Consider the following 20877-nt stretch of genomic DNA (forward strand, 5'->3'; position numbering starts at 1 on the left):
TGAAATTGTCTTTTCAGTTCCCTGATAGTATCCTCTGATGTACAAAGGTTTTTAATTTTGATTAACTTAATTCATCTATTTCTTCTTTTGTGGCATATTCTTTTGGTGTTATATTTGAAGATGGGTTTTGTTTTTTTTTTAATATTTATTGGGAGAGTGCACATGGAGGAGGGGCAGAGAGAGGGTGACAGAGGATCTGAAGTGGGCTCTGCACTGACTTGCAGACAGCAGCAAGCCTGATGTGAGGATCAAACTCACAAACCATGAGATCATGACCTGACCTGAAGTTGGTGCTTAACCAGCTGAGCCACCCAGGTGCCCCTTTTTTTGGTGTTATATTTAAAAAATCATTTCCAGGAGCGCCTGGGTGGCGCAGTCGGTTAAGCGTCCGACTTCAGCCAGGTCACGATCTCACGGTCCATGAGTTCGAGCCCCGCGTCAGGCTCTGGGCTGATGGCTCAGAGCCTGGAGCCTGTTTCCGATTCTGTGTCTCCCTCTCTCTCTGCCCCTCCCCCATTCATGCTCTGTCTCTCTCTGTCCCGAAAATAAATAAACGTTGAAAAATTAAAATAGCATTTATAAAAAAAAAAAAAAAAAATCATTTCCAAATCCAAGGTTATGAACATTTTCCCATGCTTTCATTCAAGAGTTTTATAGTTTCAGCCCTTTGATGCATTTTTAGTTAATTTTTGATATATGGTATGAGGTAAGGTTTTAAATTTATTCTTTTGCTTGGCTCAAAATGTTGGGATTAATATTCATAAAAGGTAATCATTATCATTCTAAAGTCTCTTGAAAAAAGATCCATGATAATATTAAATCACTTTTTTATAATTAAAAGGATCAAAGACAAATATAAGTTAAATTATAAAATTATCAGGAGAAAGCATGGGGCTAAATCTTTATGAACTTGGATTTTGAAATGGATTCTTAGATATGACAGCATAAGAACAATAAAAAGAAAAAATAGGATGAACTGGATTCATGAAAATTAAAACTTCTGTGTATCACAGGACACTATCAAGAGAGTAAGAAGACAATGTGCAGAGTGTGAGAACTCTTACAACTCAAAAATAAAACATTATATTTAATAATCTAATTTGAAAATAGGCAAAGGATTTGAATAGACCTTTCTCCAAAGAAGAGGATCAAATGGCCAATAAACACATAAAAACATGCTCAACATCATTAACCACCAGGAAAATACAAATCAAAACCATGAGATACACACCCTCTAGCATAGCTATAATAAAACAAAAGGACAATAAATAATAAATGTTGATAAAGAGATGTAGATGTTGGAACCCTCTGACATTGCTAGTTTAAAACGTAATATGGTGAAGCCACTTGGTAAGAAAACAGTTTGATAGTTCTTCAAACAGTTAAACATACAATTACCATGTGATCCAGCAATTCTTATATACCCAAAAAAACTTAAAACATATGTCCACATAAAAACTTGTACATGAAATATTCATTACCCCATTATTTATAATAGCCAAGAGTGGAAACAAGTCAAATGTCCATCAACACAAAAATGGATAAACAAAAAAATGTAGCCATACAGTGAAATATTATTCAGCCATTAAAGTACTGAAGTACTGACACAGGCTACAACACAGATGAACGTGAAATTAGCATACTAAGTGAAAGAAACCAGACATAGAAGGTCACATTTTCTATGATTCCATTTATATGTAATATCCAGAATAGGGAAATCCAAGGTGATAGAAAGCAAATTACTGGTTGCCAAGGGCAGGAAGGAAAAGAGAATGGGAAGCAACTAATGGATACAGGGTTTCTTTTTGAGGTGATGAAATGTTTTCAAAGTCATTAGTGGTGATGGTTGCAAACTGTACTAAAAACTGCTGAATTGGATACTCTAAAAGAGTGAATTTTATGGTGTGAGAAATATCTCAACAAAAATCAATAAATTTTTTTTTTTTTAATTTTTTTTTTTCAACGTTTATTTATTTTTGGGACAGAGAGAGACAGAGCATGAACAGGGGAGGGGCAGAGAGAGAGGGAGACACAGAATCGGAAACAGGCTCCAGGCTCCGAGCCATCAGCCCAGAGCCCGACGCGGGGCTCGAACTCACGGACCGCGAGATCGTGACCTGGCTGAAGTCGGACGCTTAACCGACTGCGCCACCCAGGCGCCCCAAAACTCAATAAATTTTAAAAATATCTTACAGGCAAAGATTTTTCTGTTTTATTTATTTATTTATTTATTTAATTTTTAATGTTTATTTAGTTTTGAGAGAGAGAGAGAGAGAGAGACAGACAGACAGACAGACAGAGAGACAGAGTGTGAGCAGGAGAGGGTCACAGAGAGAGAGAGAGGGAGACACAGAATCTGAAGCAGCACAGAGCCTGATGCGGGGCTTACACTCACCAAGAGTGACATCAGACCTGAGCCGAAATCGGACGCTTAACCGACTGAGCCACCCAGGCGCCCCGGAGATTTTTCTGTTTTAAAACAATGCTTATTTGACGTTTGCCTTAAGAAAGTTATTTTTTTTTTTTTTTTTTTTTTTTTTTTTTTAGGAATTTGTCATGGCATCCTGCGTTGACCACTAAAAGTAAAATGCGAATTCCACATTCTCATTCATTTATTGATCTGACTGCAGATTTTACAGCAGGTAAGTTGCACATCAATGTAAAATATTTCTTTAGAACTGCCAAAGAATTATGAGATTTTATTTACTCTTTTCTTAGTAATAATTTCCTATTGAGGGCGCCTGGGTGGCTCAGTCGTTAAACTTCTGGGTTCAGCTCAGGTCATGATCTCACAGTTCGTGAGTTCAAGTCCCACACTGGTTGAGCTCAAGCCCTGCTTCGGGTAAAATGAGCCCCAGGTGACCCTGACTTCTCTCTCTCTCCCCCCTCTCTCTGCCCCTTGTGGGATTCTCCCTCTGTCTCTCACTGCCCCTAGCTCACTTGCACCCTCTCTTTCTCTCAAAAAAAAAAAAAAAAAAAAAAAAAAAAAATCCTGTTGAATTGAATGTAAAAACCAAAATGTTACAAGGTTATAAGGAAGTTAATGATACTGAATACACATTAAAAGTACTAAATATAATAAATGAATCTTTACTTGTTATTTTTGGATTCTCCACTTATAACGAATTCATAAGTTAGACACCTGTTGCCCGATGTTTCTTTCCCTTTAATTGAAAAATTATTGACTAGGGGTACTACCTGGTGGCTCAGTTGGTTAAACATGTGCCTCTTGATTTCAACTCAGGTTATGATCTCACTGTTGTGAGATTGAGCCCCACTTCAGGCTCCATGCTGAGCGTGGAACTGCTTAAGATTCTGTCTCTCCCTCTCCCTTTACCCCCCCCATGCACATGTGCCCTCTCAAAAAAAGTAAAAATAAATAAAAATTAAAAATTAAAAAAATTATTAATAAATGCTCTAAATTTAATCATAAGAAAATATTTAGCTTATGAATTTAAAATTTTCAAAGGCTTTTTACAACTTTTTATTATGCAAAATTCTTTTTTTTTTTTAAGTTTATTTTGAGAGAGAGAGAGAGAGAGAGAGAGCACGTGTGCACAAGCAAGTAGGGGAGGGGCAGATCGAGGGAGGGAGAGAGAGTATCCCAAGCAGGCTCTGCACTGTCAGCATAGAGTCCAACGTGGGGCTCAAACCCAGACTGTGTGATCATGACCAGAGCTGAAACCAAGAGTCACTTAACTAACCGAGCCACCCAGGTGCCCTGTGGAAAATTCTCAACATACAAAAGTAGAATAATATGATATAAGCAATTATCTCTTAGCTTCAATAATTATCAGTGTGTGGCTATACTTAATTCATTATTACAACCATCCACAAGCCCCTGCTACCCAGATAATTTCAAAGGGAATCCCGAATGTTGTTTCATTTCATTTGTAAATATTTTAATCTGTATCTCTAAATGGTAAGGACTTCTTTATTTTTAACAAGATCATTTTCAGACCTAAAAAAATTAATAATTTCTTAATATCATCAAATACTATTCAAAATGCCCCAGTTATCTCCTAAATGTTTTTGTCAAATTGGGAGCTAAGCAAGGTACATAAAAACATTATTTGTATTGTAGGATGTCTCAAAGTCTGAATTTTGCCAGTTCTTATCCCCATGGGGTTAGCATGTGACTCTGTCCCCTGTATTTCTTCAAAACCAGTAACCAGTAGTTAAATTTGGAGTCTTGATCAGAATTGGGCGCTTTTTTTTTTTTGTAGTTGTTGTTATCAAGAATTCTTCCTAGGTAGTATTGCTATTTCTTTCAGTTCATTAAGAGGTAGGTGATTTACCTTCTGTCTCTTTTGTGATGTTAAGGTTGATCAGTGGCTTCAGTTTTCCTCAGCATGGACCATTCATTATAATGCTCTCCTAATAGTGTCAGCAGCTATTGATATTTATGGTCATGTCCATTATTTCAATAGGAGTTAACAAAATTGTGGCACCCTATCATTCATATGTATATTATCTGGGATTTTCTATTTTATAAAAAAGGCAACTTCCATCATTAGCTCTTTAGTCACCTGAGGTACAGTTGAGACAGGCAGGTTAAATGCTGGATTTTTTTCCCCCTTCTCCCCATTTTTTTTCCAAATATTTTTAATGTGTTCTAATACTCATAAAATTTGCCATCTCAACCATTTTTAAATATACAGTTCAGAAGTATTAAATACACTCATAATGTTGACCTACAATGTAACTCTTTTCATTTTATAAAAGTGAAACTGTGCACTCATTAAGCAATGCTCATTCCCTTTCTTCACCCTCTAGCAACACCTATTCTATGTCCTGGCTCTGATTTTGACTACTCCTAAGTACATCAAATGAGTGAAATCATACAGTATTATTTTGTGACTGACTTAACTTCACTTAGCATAATGTCCTCAAGGTTCATCCATGTTATGGCATATGTCACAATTTCCTTCCTCTTTAAAGCTGAATACTTCATTATTACTCATAACGGATAATTATGAATAATGTGTATATTATATCCCACATTTTGCTGATTCGTTCATCCATTCATGGACATTTGGGTTACTTCCATGTTTTAGCTGTTGTGAATAATACTGCTATAAACATGAATGCACAAAAACGTCTCTTAGAAAACCTTTCAGTTGCTTTGGAAGTAGAATTGCTGGACCATGTGGTAATTCTTATTTTTTTAGATTTTGAGGAACCACCATCACAGCAGCTGCACCATTTTGCATTCCCACCAAGAGTGCACAAGGATTCCAATTTCTCTGCATACTTGGCAACATTTGTTACTTTCTGTTTCTCATAGTAGCTATCCTAATGGGTGCAAGGTGGTATCTCATTATAGTTTTGATATGAATTTCCCTAATGATTAATAATGTTGAACATTCACATGTCCTTATTGGCCATTTGTATATCTCCTTTGTAGGAATGTTTATTCAAGTCCTTTGCCCATTTTTTAATTGGATTTTTTTTTTTTTTTTTTTTTTTTTTTGGTGTTGTCAAGTGTGAATTATTCTCTATTCAGAATATTTCTTCCTCACAGTTACATGAGTTGCAAATAGTTTCTCTTATTTTGGGGGATGCCTTTTTTACTCCATTGATGGTGTTAATTTTCATTAAGTCCATCTTGTCTGTTGTTTCTTTGTTGTCTTGCCTTTGGTGTCTATCCAAGAAATCATTGCTAAGTCCAGTGTCATGAAGCTTTTGCCCTATATTTTCTCATAAGAGTTTTATACTTTTATCTCTTACTTTTAGAGGTTTTATCTATTTTGTGTTAACTTTTGTGTATGGTGTTAGATAAGGGTCCAGCCTCATTCTTTTGCATGGATACCCAGTTTTCCCAGCACCATTTATTGAAAAGATTTGGCATTTCCCCATTGAATGATCTTGGCACCCTTGTTAAAAGTCATTTGATGATGTATAGAAGGATTTCTTTTCAAAAAAAAAAAAAAAAAGAAGGATTTCTTTTCTTTCTTTCTTTTTTTTTTTTTTTTTTTTTTTTGTAACGTTTATTTATTTTGGGAGAGAGAGAATCTCAAGTAGTCTCCACACTCAGCACGGAGCCTGACGCGGGGCTGTATCGCACGAACTGTGAGATCATGACCTGAGCCAAAATTAAGACTTGGACACTTAATCAGCTGAGCCACCCAGGTACCCCTAGTAGAATTTATTTCTGGGCTCTTTATTCTATTCCAGTGGTCTATATGTACATTTGTCTTTATGCTAATACCACACTATTTTGGTTATTATAGCTGTGTAGTAAATTTTGAAATCAGGAAGTGTGAGTTCTTCAACTTTGTTCTTTTTCAGAATTGTTTTGGCTATTTGGTGTCCTTTGAGATTCCATATGAATTTTAGGATAGGTTTTCCTGTTTTTGAAAAAAAAATGCCGTTGCGAATTTGATAAGGATTATTCTGAATCTGTATCACTTTGGAGAATACTAACATCTTTTTTTTATTTTTTAAAGTTTATTTACTTAGAGAGCATGCATTGGGGAGGGGCAGAGGGGCGGGGGGAGAGAGAATCCCAAGCAGTCTCTGTGCTGTTAGTGGGGCTCAAACCCATGAACCATGAGATCATGATTTTAGCCACAGTCAGGAGTTGGATGCTCAACTGACTGAGCCATCCAGGTACCTGGGGTGATATTGACATCTTAACAATATTGTCTTCCAATCGATGAACATGGATTATGTTTCCATTTATTTATGTCTTTTAATGATTTATTTCAGCAGTGTTTATAATTTTCATACTTTATGTCTTTCCCCTCCTTGGTTAATCCCTAAGTATTTTATTCTTTTAATACTGTTATAAATGAAGTGGTTTTCTTAATTTACTTTTTGGATATTTTTATTGTCATTGTGTAGAAATGCAACCAATTTTTGTGTGTTAATTTTGCATCTTGCTATTTTTTGAATTCATTTATTAGTTCTGACACTTTTTGGTGGAATCTTTACGGTTTTCTACAAATAAAATCATGTCATCTGTGAGCAGAGATAATTTTATTCCTCCTTTCTACTTGGATACCTTTTTAAAATTTTCCCCTTCATCCCATTTTTACCAGTTTTCAAACACCTATTGTGCTCTTCCAACATTGTTATACAGTTTTGCTAGAGCATTTTCATTATGAAGATAATATTTGCAAAGCCAAGAACATTTTACTGCTCAGATACTTTGGATTTTAACTGATTTAACAAACATAACCACAAATTAAGCCATTTGCCCAGTAAGTTTTTTATAGTTTTCTAAGAGTTTAGGTTCCTGTGTGTGTGTGTGTGTATTCTGATTAGAAAGAGAAGAGAGAGTTTAAGAAAAGAGTGGGAGCTGGCACCTGGGTGGCTCTGTTGGTTAAGCATCCAACTTCGGCTCAGGTCATGATCTCATGGTTCCTGAGTTCAAGCCCCATGTCGGGCTCTGTGCTGACAGCTCAGAGCCTGGAGCCTGCTATGGATTCTGCCTCCTGTTTCTGCTCTTCCCCCTCTCACATGCTCGCTCGCTCTCTCTCCCACTCTCTCCCTCCCTCAAAAATAAATAAACTTTAAAAAAATTAATAATAAACAAAGAAGAAGATAAAAGAGAGGTTATTTTTAGTGTGGCTTACCTGGTATGCTAAACCATGTAAAAGCACAGTAATAAGGTTTGAGTATACTGCCATGCAAGTTGTTGTAAAAGCTTGTTTTTCAAGATAAGGAAAATCAATAGTTCTGGGCTCATTTTCTGTTCTCTCATTCTACACACACACTTTTTTTTTTCTTTTTTACAATTCCTTTTGCAGGAAGGATCTATCTTATTTAGGAGGTTTTAGAACTTAGGGTTTTTTTTTAGTAAAGTAATGTTAGACTTCCTTAAACAACATTGACTTTGCATTTAAGTAATTTTTAAAGAATTTTTGGCTATTCTTACACGGTCAGCAAAATCTACCTTAGAAATTTTGTGGTGAAACACATCAGAGCCGTTTGTTCACAGGAGGTCTTATTTTGAGCTAAGCAATCTATTATATAAAAAGTAAAGAAATTCTATTTGAGTAATCTTTCCAAAGTTAACTTAAAATATATGGGGAAATATTAAAAATTGTCATTGTTAGTCTTGTGTTATTCAAAACATTATCTCTGTCTTTAAAATCATTTCAGCAAAGTTATTGAGTACCTGCTCCTCTACTCTTTGTTATGTGAAATACAAAGATGACAAGAAATGCTTTCAGTCATTAAAGAGCATTTAGTTTACTGGGAGAGACTTCACAAGTCTAGCCATGATATGTGGCAGAATAAAGTTAAGTGCATAGTAGTTGCAAACTGTTATTAATAAGAGGGGTAGTAGGAAGAGATAGTCCCACTGCTTTTGGGACTGTTAGCTAAGAATTTGGCCAAAGGAAGAAGTGAGTTATATGCTTCTCGTTGTCCATCATATGTTCTATGTTCATTCCTTAGAAAATATAAAGCTTTTCCAAACAATTATCTCTAAAAGAAATTCTTGTTCTAAGTGAGACTTCCTATGGGAGACAAGACAAAATATGTAATATACTGAGTTCTCCATAACAAACATGTTTTAAACATTTTTGTTTATTAATTTTTTTGATAATTACCAAAACAGTGGCTTTTAATGACTCTTATCCATTCTATGGTTGTAACATATAGTTTATTTAATCCTTTTCTTTGAACAGTAGTTTCTAGGTTTGGTTTTGTTTTTAATTCTAAATAGACGTATGGTGCCTTATTTTGTATACATCTCTCATAAGTTCCTCAAGGAGAGTTCCTAGAAGTGAAATACCTGGTTAAACAAGAATAAAGATTTCTACAGTGAAACATTGCCACATTGCCCTTCTGAAGGCTTTAAGTGTGGTCTGGGTATCCCTCAGGATTCCCAAGACCCTTTTGGAGGGTCAATGAGGTCAAAAGAATTTTTATAAAAACCATAAGACATTATTGTTTTTCACCCTCATTCTCTCTCATTCTTTTCCCTGTCATTCTCTTTGATCTCCTTCTTTCTTAAGTAGATAGTTTCCCAGAAACTTTAAAAAACATGTGTTCATTGTTCTCACATCCTGTGTGTGTTTATGTATTATTAATGTTTTTAGCATATCTGCTTAAATGGTGTGTGGCCAAATACCCAAGTTCAATAAATGTTTGTTGAATAAATCTCCAACACAAATTTGGCAGAGTCTGCCCTGGACTTTTGACCACGTAAAATATGTTTTTCACATAATTGTAACTTCAGTAATCATGTATTTTAAATGCTAATTATTTTAATTAAGACCTTCCTATTTAAAAAAAAAGGTGCTTCAATTTTTAATTTGGTAGATTATATCAATGTTTTATCTATTATATGATAGATACAGCTCACACAAACAAAAGCTCTTTGGGGTCCTCAGTAATTTTTTTTTGTATTATTTATTTATTTTTTTTAATTTATTTTCTTTTAATATGAAACTTATTGTCAAATTGGTTTCCATACAACACCTAGTGCTCATCCCAACTGGTGCCCTCCTCAATACCCATCACCCACCCTCCCCTCCCTCGCACCCCCCATCAACCTTCAGTTTGTTCTCAGTTTTTAAGAGTCTCTTATGTTTTGGCTACCTCCCTCTCTAACCTTTTTTTTCCCCCCCCATCCCCTCCCCCATGGGTTTCTGTTAAGTTTCTCAGGATCCACATAAGAGTGAAAACATACGGTATCTGTGTTTCTCTGTATGACTTACTTCACTTAGCATCACACTCTCCAGTTCTATCCACGTTGCTACAAAAGGCCAGATTTCATTCTTTCTCATTGCCACGTAGTATTCCATTGTGTATGTAAACCACAATTTCTTTATCCATTCATCAGTTGAGGGACATTTAGGCTCTTTCCAGAATTTGGCAATTGTTGAAAGTGCTGCTGTAAACATTGGAGTACAAGTGCCCCTATGCATCAGCACTCCTGTATCCCTTGGGTAAATTCCTAGCAGTGCTATTGCTGGGTCATAGGGTAGATCTATTTTTAATTTTTTGAGGAACCTCCACACTGTTTTCCAGAGTGGCTATACCAGTTTGCATTCCCACCAGCAGTGCAAAAGAGATCCTCTTTCTCTGCATCCTCACCAACATCTGTTGTTAATGTTAGCCATTCTGACAGGTGTGAGGTGGTATCTCAGTGTGGTTTTGATTTGTATTTCCCTGATGATGAGTGATGGGGAGGATTTTTTCATGTGTTGGTTGGCCATCTGGATGTCTTCTTTAGAGAAGTGTCTGTTCATGTTTTCTGCCCATTTCTTCACTGGATTATTTGTTTTTCGGGTGAGGAGTTTGGTGAGCTCTTTATAGATTTTGGATAGTAGCCCTTTGTCCCATATGTCATTTGCAAATATCTTTTCCCATTCCATTGGTTGCCTTTTAGTTTTGTTGATTGTTTCCTTTGGAGTGCAGAAGTTTTTTATCTTCATGAGGTCCCAGTAGTTCATTTTTGCTTCTAATTCCCTTGCCTTTGGGGATGTGTCAAGTAAGAAATTGCTGCGGCTGAGGTCAGAGAGGTTTTTTTCCTGCTTTCTCCTCAGTAATTTTTTAAGAGTGTAAAATCCAGAGGCCAAAAAGCTTGAGAACTGCTGCCCTAGTCAAATATATTTTTTTCTCATTCATCAATCACAATAATTACTGATTTTTCTTCTATACAAGGCATTATGCTAGATACCAGGGGTTTAAAGATGAAAAACAAGATCACTAGACTCAAATGCAACAATAGCATGAACCTCAAGGACGTTATTATAGCAAGTCAGCACTTTATTTATGCTGGATTCAGAAGTTTAAATTTGATTTTTAAATACACTGATTTACATCTTAAATGTTTTAAAATGCAGCACAATTTCAGACCCAGGTGTTTGTCAGTGCTAAAGAGCATTTGCTTGTAGTGCATTTGGTGGAGCTATACAAGATTCTTTTTATCTTTCTTTCCTTGCAAATTCTTGGTGATCTCATGGTTTTAAGCATTATCCACATGCTAATGACTCCCAAATTTATATATTTCGAAGATAGATCTCCCTCTGAGCTCCAGAGTCACATATCCAACTGCGTGCCAACCATGTCTCTGTCTGATAAGACATCAGACAGTGTTTCCTAAACTGTATCCGCAATCTTTCCCTTCAGAAGTTCTCAACCCCTAATCTTCCATCTCAGTGGTAGCCCCATCTTTCTTTACTCTGTCATAATGTTGAGAGTCATCCTTACTGCCTCTTTCTGTCACACCCAACATCAGATCTATCAGGAAATACTGCTCATTCTGCCTTAAAAATATATCCACAACCTGACCACTTCTCACCACCTGCACTGTAGTAGACCTAGTTCAATACGATATCATTTCTTATTTGAATTATTCCAGTTACTGTTCCTTTCCTTCTGCCTTTATCCCCCTACAGTCTGTTTTTAACACATGAGTTGTTGTGATTCTTTAAAAATATACATCAGGTCATGTCACTCTTCTCAAAGTTTTTCGGTGGCTTCTTCATTAGATTTAGAGATCCAGCCAAAGTCTGTAAAGTGAACATAATTTTACCCACCATCACCTCTTCACCCTTCTGTTCTCTTTGCCCTTTGATACTTTGCATTAGCCATACTAACTTCCTTGATGTTCCTTAAACACTACAAAGCAAGGTCCAATTGCAGGGCTTCAGTCAAGTAACTATTTTCTCTGCCTGGAATATTATTCTTCCAGAAAACTATATCACCTCCTTCAACTTATTTCTCCAAATCTACTTCACTTCCTTCACATCTTCATTCGGATGTCATCTTCTTTCTCATTGAGTCCTGCTGTATTCAGAATTGCAACTCGAAAGCACTCCCCTTACCTTTGCCCTCCTTTAGTGTTTACCCAAAGCCCTTTCCTTTGCTAAAATACTGTCTACTTATTTTCTTATTATATCTTCTCATACTACAACATAAAGTATATGAGGGTGGGGATTATTGTTTGTTCTGTTCACTAGAACAATGCCTGGCACCAAATAGAAAGGTAAGGGTATCTGTTGAATAAATAGTCACAGATTTAGCAACAGAACACAACCTGAAGACAGGTAACATATTAAAAATATGTGGTCAAACTGGCCCTAATTGGTAGGCCTCTTTCAGCTAAAGATTTAATGGCTAACAAAGGAAGCTCTTGAGGAAAATGTTTTTTGTTTACAGAAGTTCAAACATAGATTGTTAAGTGGGTTCTCTTTTAAAACTCCATAAGGGTTTTCTAAGAACTATATACAAAGCTTTGGAACTTTGGCCATGGAAATTTTATCTAAGCAGATGTAGAAAATAATGGAGACATTTTCCTAAGAACTCTGTCCATTTTTTAAAAAATACAAATTAAGCCATTTCAACTCTTAAGATATCATAAGGTTATCTTATAAATCCCTTCTAAATGCATTCAGTTTGAACTGATTCAAATTCTGTCCTAAATAATAGTTGATCTTTATCAGCAAAGATGAAGAGACCTGTTTACTAAAAATTGCAGTTGTTTCTGATGTTATCATCCTGGTCTCTGATAAGAATAGGGCACCAGGGAGACAAAATAATAGGAAATGTTTTTTTGTAAGCATCCTATAGCTTGTTTGATACTTACACAGTTTGCTCTTAAACACTTCTGAGAGAGATTTTATAAAGATATTAGTCTGTTGTAGCAATATTACACTTGTTTATTTCATAACTATTAGTACCTATTTTTAGTAGGTGGGCTTAATCAGGAATGTCTGCCCCTTACCCAAAAAAAGTCTATTAAAGTACTGAATCTATCATAACTTTTTTTAGTTTTCATCTGAAGTAGTCAGGAATTAAGAATCATGACCATTTATTGAATACTTAAATGAATGTGGCCCTATTCTAAGCAGCTTAAGTATTATTTATTTAGTAAGTATTCACTTATTTGAACCTTACAACAACCTAATGGATCAAATTCTATTAATAAACTCACTATTATGAAACCAACATAGAGAAGTTAAGTAATTTCCCCAAAGTCACACCATGGAACCCGAGGAAGACTCTCTGCCTCTAAACATTATACATTTATATAACCATGTAGAGCTGTATTCTTAGCATTGTTGTGATCCTAAAACCCCTTTGAGAATCTAGGGAAAGTTATGGAACCTCTGTGAAGAAAAATGCACATAAAAATAAAAGGTTTTGCTCATGAGCACCCTGACCCTATCTGTAAACTCCCTAGAAGGACCCCAGTGAAGAAGGAAATAATACACCTCATTTTACATAGTGACATTTAAACATTACAGACATATAATGCAGAAAACAAAGTCCCATATTACCTGAACCCTTAGGTATTAACATTGTTATTGCTTTGGTCTGTGTTCACCACATTGTTTTTCTAAGCATATTTTATGCACAAAAGTGACTATATGAGATTTCTTTTGTGTTGTTTTTTTTTTAATGATGTAAGAACTATATTAAAATGTAAATTCTCTATTCATCAGAAAATATCATTAAAATAAAATTAAGATATTTCCAACATACGTGACCAAGCATGATTGAGTTCCAAACTAAAGAATTTCTATAAATCAAGAAAAAAGACAGCTTACTAGAAAAATAGGCAAAAATACTGAGAGGCATATCACAAAAGAACAAAAAGACTAGCAAACGTACATATTGGATGTCTATAGAAATCAGAGAGGGGGATATCACGGTTTGTGGGTTTGAGCCCTGCATCAGGCTCTTTGCTGACAGTGGTGCAGAGCCTGCTTGGGATTCTCTCTCTCCTTCTGTCTGCCCTTCCCCCGCACACGTGTGCCCTTTCTCTCAAATAAACTTCTAAACAATCAGAGAAATTAAAATGAAAACCGTAACATTTTACACTCATCTGATCTGCAAAAATTATTGAGATTTCCCTCGCTGCATAGTGAAAAAATTGCTATACACATTAACATGAATAAATCTCAGAATTAGTTCAGCAAAAAAAATGTCCAAGGAGAGATTTTAGGTAGATTTCAAAACTATGCAAAACCTTTATGGAGAAGGAGGAAGAAAAGATTCAGCAGAGATTTGCTGGATTTGAGTGGCAAAAGAGTGATCATTTTGTTGAGGGAGCAGAAGATATTTGAGTGTTTATTATGTGTATTTGATTGTTTATTATCTCACGAACTGTAAGATCATGACCTGAGCCTAAATCAAGAGTTGGATGCTTAACTGCTTGAGTCACACAGGTGCCCCAAGTGTTTATTATTCATTCTATCTTTGGTAGATTTTATTTGTATGACTTATTTCACAGTTTTAAAAATGATTGCCAAAAATGAGGGTCCAACTATATATACCATTTTCACAATTCTTTTTTTCACTTAATTTCTTAGAAACCTTTCTTCTATCTCAGTACTTTAGATTACTTCATCTACATCATAGCTGAATTATTTTTGTGTGAATATGTAATTCTTTTAACATGTTAAGTCTTGCCACTAAACATAGATTGGAAAGAATGCCAGTAATAAATGCTGCTTACTAAACCTTCTGGTTTGTGAAGGGATTCTCTGTGTTCATGTGGATTTTGCATATTGTCTGTAAATACCACTACCATCAATGGATTTAAGGCTTTTACTTTGTTGATTTAAAATTTAAATTTTATGTAGTCATGAAGACAGTATGATACTGACACAAGAACAGACACTCAGATCAATGGAACAGAATAGAGAACCCAGAAATGGACCCACAAACATATGGCCAACTAATCTTTGGCAAAGCAGGAAAAAATAGCTAATGAATAAAGACAGTCTCTTCAGCAAATGGTACTAGGAAAACTGGACAGCAACATGCAGAAAAATGAACCTAGACCACTATCTTACACCATACACAAAAATAAATTCAAAATGGATGAAAGATCTCTACATAAGACAGGAAACCAAACTCCTAGAGGAGAAATCAGGCAAAAACCTGGTCAACGGACCTCGGCCGCAGCAACTTCTTACTCAACACATCTCCAGAGGCAAAGGAAACAAAAGCAAAAATGAACTATTGGGACCTCATCAAAATAAAAAGCTTCTGCACAGCGAAGGAAACAATCAGCAAAACTAAAAGGCAGCCTACGGAATGGGAGAAGATATTTGCAAATGACATATCAGATAAAGTTTAGTATCCGAAATCTAGAAAGAACTTACCAAACTCAACACCCAAAAAGCAAATAATCCAGTGAAGAAATGGGCAAAGACATGAATAGACACTTTTCCAAAGAAGACATCCAGATGGCTAACAGACACATGAACAAATGCTTCACATCACTCATCATCAGGGAAATACAAATCAAAACTACAATGAGCTACCACCTGTCAGAATGAACTCAGGCAACAATAGATGTTGGCGAGGATGCAGAGAAAGAGGATCTCTTTTGCACTGCTGGTGGGAATGCACATTGGTACAGCCACTGTGGAAAACAGTGTGGAGGTTCCTCAAAAAATTAAAAAGAACTACCCTACAGACCCAGCAATTGCACTACTAGCTATTTATCCAAGGGATACAGGTGTGCTGTTTCAAAGGGGCACATGTACCCCAATGTTTATAGCAGCACTATGAACAATAGCCAAAGTATGGAAAGAGCCCAAATGTCCATCAATGGATAAGTGGATAAAGAAGATGTGGTATATATGTATACGATGGAGTATTACTCGGCAATCAAAAAGAATGAAATCTTGCAATTTGCAACTACGTGGATGGAGCTAGAGGGTATTATGCTAAGTGAAATTAGTCAGTCAGAGAAAGACAAAAATCATATGACTTCACTCATATGAGGACTTCAAGATACAAAACAGATGAACATAAGGGAAGGGAAGCAAAAATAATACAAAAACAGGGAGAGGGACAAAACATAAGAGACTCTTAAATATGGAGAACAAACAGAGGGTTGCTGGAGGGGTGGGGGAGGGGAGATGGGCTAAGTGGGTCAGGGGCATTAAGGAATCTACTCCTGAAATCATAATTGCATCATATGCTAACTAACTTGGGTGTAAATTAAACAGTAAATAATTTTTTTAAATGCTTGATAAGTAAAACAAAAAAGTATTAAATTTTAATAAAGTAAAAAAATAATATAAATTTTGTTGGTTTAAAGTTTACTTTTTAAAATTTTTTTAATGTATATTTTTGAGAGAGAGAGAGAGGGAGAGGGAGGATGAGTGGGGGAGGGGCAGAGAGAGAGGGAGACACAGAATCCAAAGCAGGCTCCAGGCTCTGAACTGTCAGCAAAGAGCCCAACGCGGGACTCCAACTCATGAACCGCGAGATCATGACCTGAGCTGAAGTCGGATTCTTAACCAACTGAGCCACCCAGGCGCCCCTAAAGTTTATTTAAACTTCAAGTAAACACATGCTATAATGCCAGTGTACTGTTGTATGTAGCACTAAATCTTCTTTTGGCTTACTTAATAGAGCATTCTACATTTAGCACTGACTTCTTGTTTTCTTTTCCCAAATTTTTATTCTGGAAGTTTTCAAGCACGTACAACATATTTAGAAGACTATTAGAGTTAGAATACTCTTAGCCTAGATTGAACAATATTGAACATTTTGCTATATTTTAACATATATACGCTCATTCATATATACGTAAATAAAGTTTTCCTGAACTAATTGAAAGTGAGTTGATGTTCTCATATACAACCATGATACTGTTATTACATCTAAGAAAATTAGTAGTTATTCCATGATGTCATTTAATAATCCATCTATATTCACATTTTACAGTTGTTTCAAAAACACCTTCATGGGGCGCCTGGGTGGCTCAGTCGGTTAAGCGTCTGACTTCAGCTCAGGTCACAATCTCGCGGTCTGTGAGTTCAAGTCCCGCGTCGGACTCTGGGCTGATGGCTCAGAGCCTGGAGCCTGCTTCCGATTCTGTGTCCCCCTCTCTCTCTGCCCCTCCCCCGTTCATGCTGTGTCTCTCTCTGTCTCAAAAATAAATAAACTTAAAAACAAAAACAATAACACCTTCATAACTACCTTTCTTTCTTTCCTATTTAGGATCCAATCAAAACTCACATATGTAGTTATTTTACTTTCTCTTAATCTAGCTACCGCCTTGCCCCTCCCCTTTTTTTAATGATACTAACTTTCTAAATACTCCAAACCACTTGTATTACAGTATGCCCCACATTCTGTATTTATCTGGTTGCTTCCACATGGTGTTTAACTTTTGTACACCAACTTCTTATTAAAAAAATGGAAGGTACTCCAGTAAGCTCAGTGTGCTTTGACAAAGATGAACTTTTTTTGTAATTATGAAGAGAAAAGTAAAAATGCTATCAATACCACAAATGTTATCTTTTTTTCTTTTTTTTTTTTTTTTTAATTTTTTTTTCAACGTTTATTTATTTTTGGGACAGAGAGAGACAGAGCATGAACGGGGGAGGGGCAGAGAGAGAGGGAGACACAGAATCAGAAACAGGCTCCAGGCTCTGAGCCATCAGCCCAGAGCCCGACACGGGGCTCGAACTCACGGACCGCGAGATCGTGACCTGGCTGAAGTCGGACGCTTAACCGACTGCGCCACCCAGGCGCCCCCAAATGTTATCTTTTAAAAAAAAAGAAAGCAAGAAAGAAAAAGAAGGATCAAATGTAATGAGTGCTTATTATATTAGTTGTATTTCCATAGAGGGAGCAGTGTATTGGCCATAACCACTTTGTAGAGTCTCTTCTCAAGTTCAATATATATATCAAACATTTTTAAGTTATCTTTTTCCTTACTATATTAGTACAATACATTATTTATTATATGGAAATAGCAACATGGAATTTCTTCCTTTGATTCAAATGGTTCTTGGTATTTGTTGCATGAAGTCTGATTTTTTTCCTGTGCATTAAAAACACAATTATATTTCAGTATGTGAGATATGTTGTACATCTGTTCTTTGATCCTGTGCAAAGGTGTTTGATACTCATGTTTTATGGTTCTAGAAATAAAAACATAATCTCCTTATATCCATGATCAATTGAGTCATTTAAATCATTTACCGATAAATTTAGCCTATAAAAGCTGTTAACATTAGACAAGATAATTGAAGTCATTTCTCCATTTGATACTATATTTCAGACATTTATAATCATAGGTTAAGTGAACGTTATTAAACAACCATGCACAATGGCTATGAGCGGCGAGAGCCAGGGTTCTGTAGGGAACGGTGTCTTGGCATCTGATGAGGTTGATCTTTGGGTTTTTCCCCTCACAGCCTTGGTTTTGGTCAAGTCTTTGTTGGTCTTTGAGACTGTCTCCCATTTGTAAAACTAGAGATTGTATCACCTAGCTTGAGGCAGTGGCTTTAGAGTGTTTCTGACTGAGAACGATAGTAAGAAAACATTTTACATCATAACCTGTATACACATAGTTGTACCATGTATATTTATAGGTATATACCTATACATGTAATAAACATTTTTACATAACAGATTTCACCCATACCGTGTGTGGTACACTTTATTTTAAAATGTTAATGAAATTGATTTCATGACCCAATAAAAGGTAATGGCCCTTGGTTGAAAACACTAAAGATTCAATTAGTTTCAGATTCTACTACCAAAATGATTCTACCATTTTGGTCATTCAGTTAGCAAACATATCTTGAACAGTTATCACATACCTGTGTGAACAGAACTGGCAGTCCCTAGCTTTTTGTTGTTTCCTGTAGCCCCTTGGGGAAGAGAGAAAATACACAAGAAAAGGGGTCATTGTGAACTATCAACTAAACCACAAAGAAACACCTGGGCATGGTGTTTCATGTGGGTATGTGAAAGAATATCAGGGGGGATCAGCTTTATAATGGGCATAGGAGGCTGCAGAATGAGGGTGTGGCTCAAACTGGAGAGAAAGGACAAAGGAAACCAGAGCAAGAGTGAGGGAAGGCTTCAGTGAGGCTCTTGAAACTTGTCTTGACTAGACAAAATTGAAAACTGTGCTTTCAATCGTGTCTCCTGAGGTCACTGATTTTTTGTAAATGATCCTCTTGTAATTAAGCACATAAATAATTACTTCACAAAACACTTTCCCAAATGATTTTAATCTTTAACTGTCTGTTCTATTTAATAACCATCCCCGTGGGTCAACACCCCCACCTCATTTCAGGCACCAATCCCCAAGTCATACCTACTGCTTATCTCCCAGAATTCCTACCACAATCCCCTGTCCTTTTGATTCTGATTTAATCTCTAGGCACTATCTGACACAACTTTTCTATCTTTATAATATTTGCTTACTTAAATGGGCTTGCTTTCCTTTTAGAACCCACTATGGGCTCCTCTTTGTCTCTCTGACTCATAGATGTTGGATAAGGCTCAGGATTTTGTCCTCAGCCCTCTTCCCTTTTTACACTAAACACTCTTCTTGGGCACTTTATTGATTGTTTGTTCACTTCCTTGGCTTAAATCAGTTACATTAGTTATGCCCCCAACTCCCAAATTTATGTCTCCTATCCTGATCTCTCTTATAGATTTTACCATTCCTGTAATTCACAGGCATTTCAAACTCCACATGCCCCAAATAGAACATGTTATGTTACCTTCCAAACCTCCTCATTCTGCTTTGCTTTCTATCTTGTCTCCCTGGTGGTCAAGCTATTTTTAAGAATCATTCTTATTCCCTCTCTTTCTCACTCTTACTTCCAGTTACCAAATCCTCATGACTTTGCCTCCTAACAGCCTTTTGAAGCCACTATTTCACCTACCCAGGTTTACACCATATTATATTATATCTTACTTACTATACCTTAACAGCCTTCTAACTTGGTCTCATAGTCACCAGTGTCCTTCTCTCAAGTCCAGTGTTCAGATGAAATCCTAAAGTAGAGATTTGATCTTATCACACCCTTATTAAAATCTCTTAGTGACACCTCATAACCATCAGGAAGAATTTTGTGCTCCTGATCACAGCACCCAAGGCCCTCCCTAGTCTAGTCCCTGCTGTGTGTTACCGCCATCTGAGCTCTCTCTAAACCCCCTCTTTGTGTTCCTGCCACATGGAACTTACCTGCTATTTCTTCTGCCCAAGACACTCTGAACTCCCATGCCTCTGTTCAACTGGCTGACTTTTACATATCCTTCAGCTCTCAACTGAGCGCTCTCTTTTTTGGGGGGAAGCTGTCTCTGACCCCCAGTGTAACAGCTAATACTCTGTCATAATTGCTTGTTTATTTGTCCTTTTCCTGTAGGAGATTGTCAGCTCTTAAGAAGAGTTGTCTGTCTGCTCTGTTTATCATTTTAGCCCCAGCTCCTGACACAGGGCTTGTGCCTAGCAATTGCCTATTTGAATGACGAAGGAAAGAATGAAAGTGAGAAAAAGCCATAAAGGCAGACAGTGTACCATTGTGTTTAAGAATACAGGCTTTGGAGTCCAGTAGGTCTGGGTTTTAATTCTGCCTTTACCACTGACCACCTGAACAAATTATTTCACATAAGCTTCAAACCCCCCAAATGAGGATGTTAACATTTCCTACATTGTAGGGTAAGGGATAAAATTAGAGAACACACGAAGACTATCTACCATAGTGCCTGTAGCATAACAAATACAGGATAAGGTAGACTTCAACCTGCATTACAAAACTGTAATCATCAAGATGGTATGGTACTGGCACAAGAACAGACACTCAGATAAGTGGAACAGGATAGAGAACCCAGAAATGGACCCTTAAATGTATGGCCAACTGATCTTTGGCAAAGCAGGAAAGAATATCCAATAGAATAAAGACCGTCTCTTCAGCAAATGGTGCTGGGAAAACTGGACAGCGATATGCAGAAGAATGAACCTGGACCACTTTCTTACACCATACCCAAAAATAAATTCAAAATGGATGAAAGACCTAAATGTAAGACAGGAAGCCATCAAAATCCCCAAGGAGAAAGCAGGCAAAAACCTCTTTGATCTTAGCCACAGCAACTTCTTTTTTTTTTTTTTTTTTAATACTTTTTTTTTTTTCAACG

At 36.4% G+C, this 20877-nt stretch overlaps 1 protein-coding gene across 2 annotated transcripts in view; it reads left to right on the forward strand.

Annotated features, from left to right (window-relative positions):
- ITFG1 (integrin alpha FG-GAP repeat containing 1) overlaps positions 1–20877 on the forward strand; it is a 358049-nt gene that overhangs the window by 40269 nt on the left and 296903 nt on the right. For both annotated transcript variants that reach the window (XM_086689522.1, XM_086689523.1), the window contains one exon: positions 2548–2642. In XM_086689522.1, coding sequence (XP_086545648.1) covers positions 2548–2642 — 95 coding nt within the window. The remainder of the gene's footprint in view (positions 1–2547; positions 2643–20877) is intronic.

The sequence above is a fragment of the Puma concolor genome, chromosome E2 (assembly GCF_028749965.1).
Source record: "Puma concolor isolate L17-30 chromosome E2, mPumCon1.1.hap2, whole genome shotgun sequence".
Classification (NCBI taxonomy): domain Eukaryota; kingdom Metazoa; phylum Chordata; class Mammalia; order Carnivora; family Felidae; genus Puma; species Puma concolor.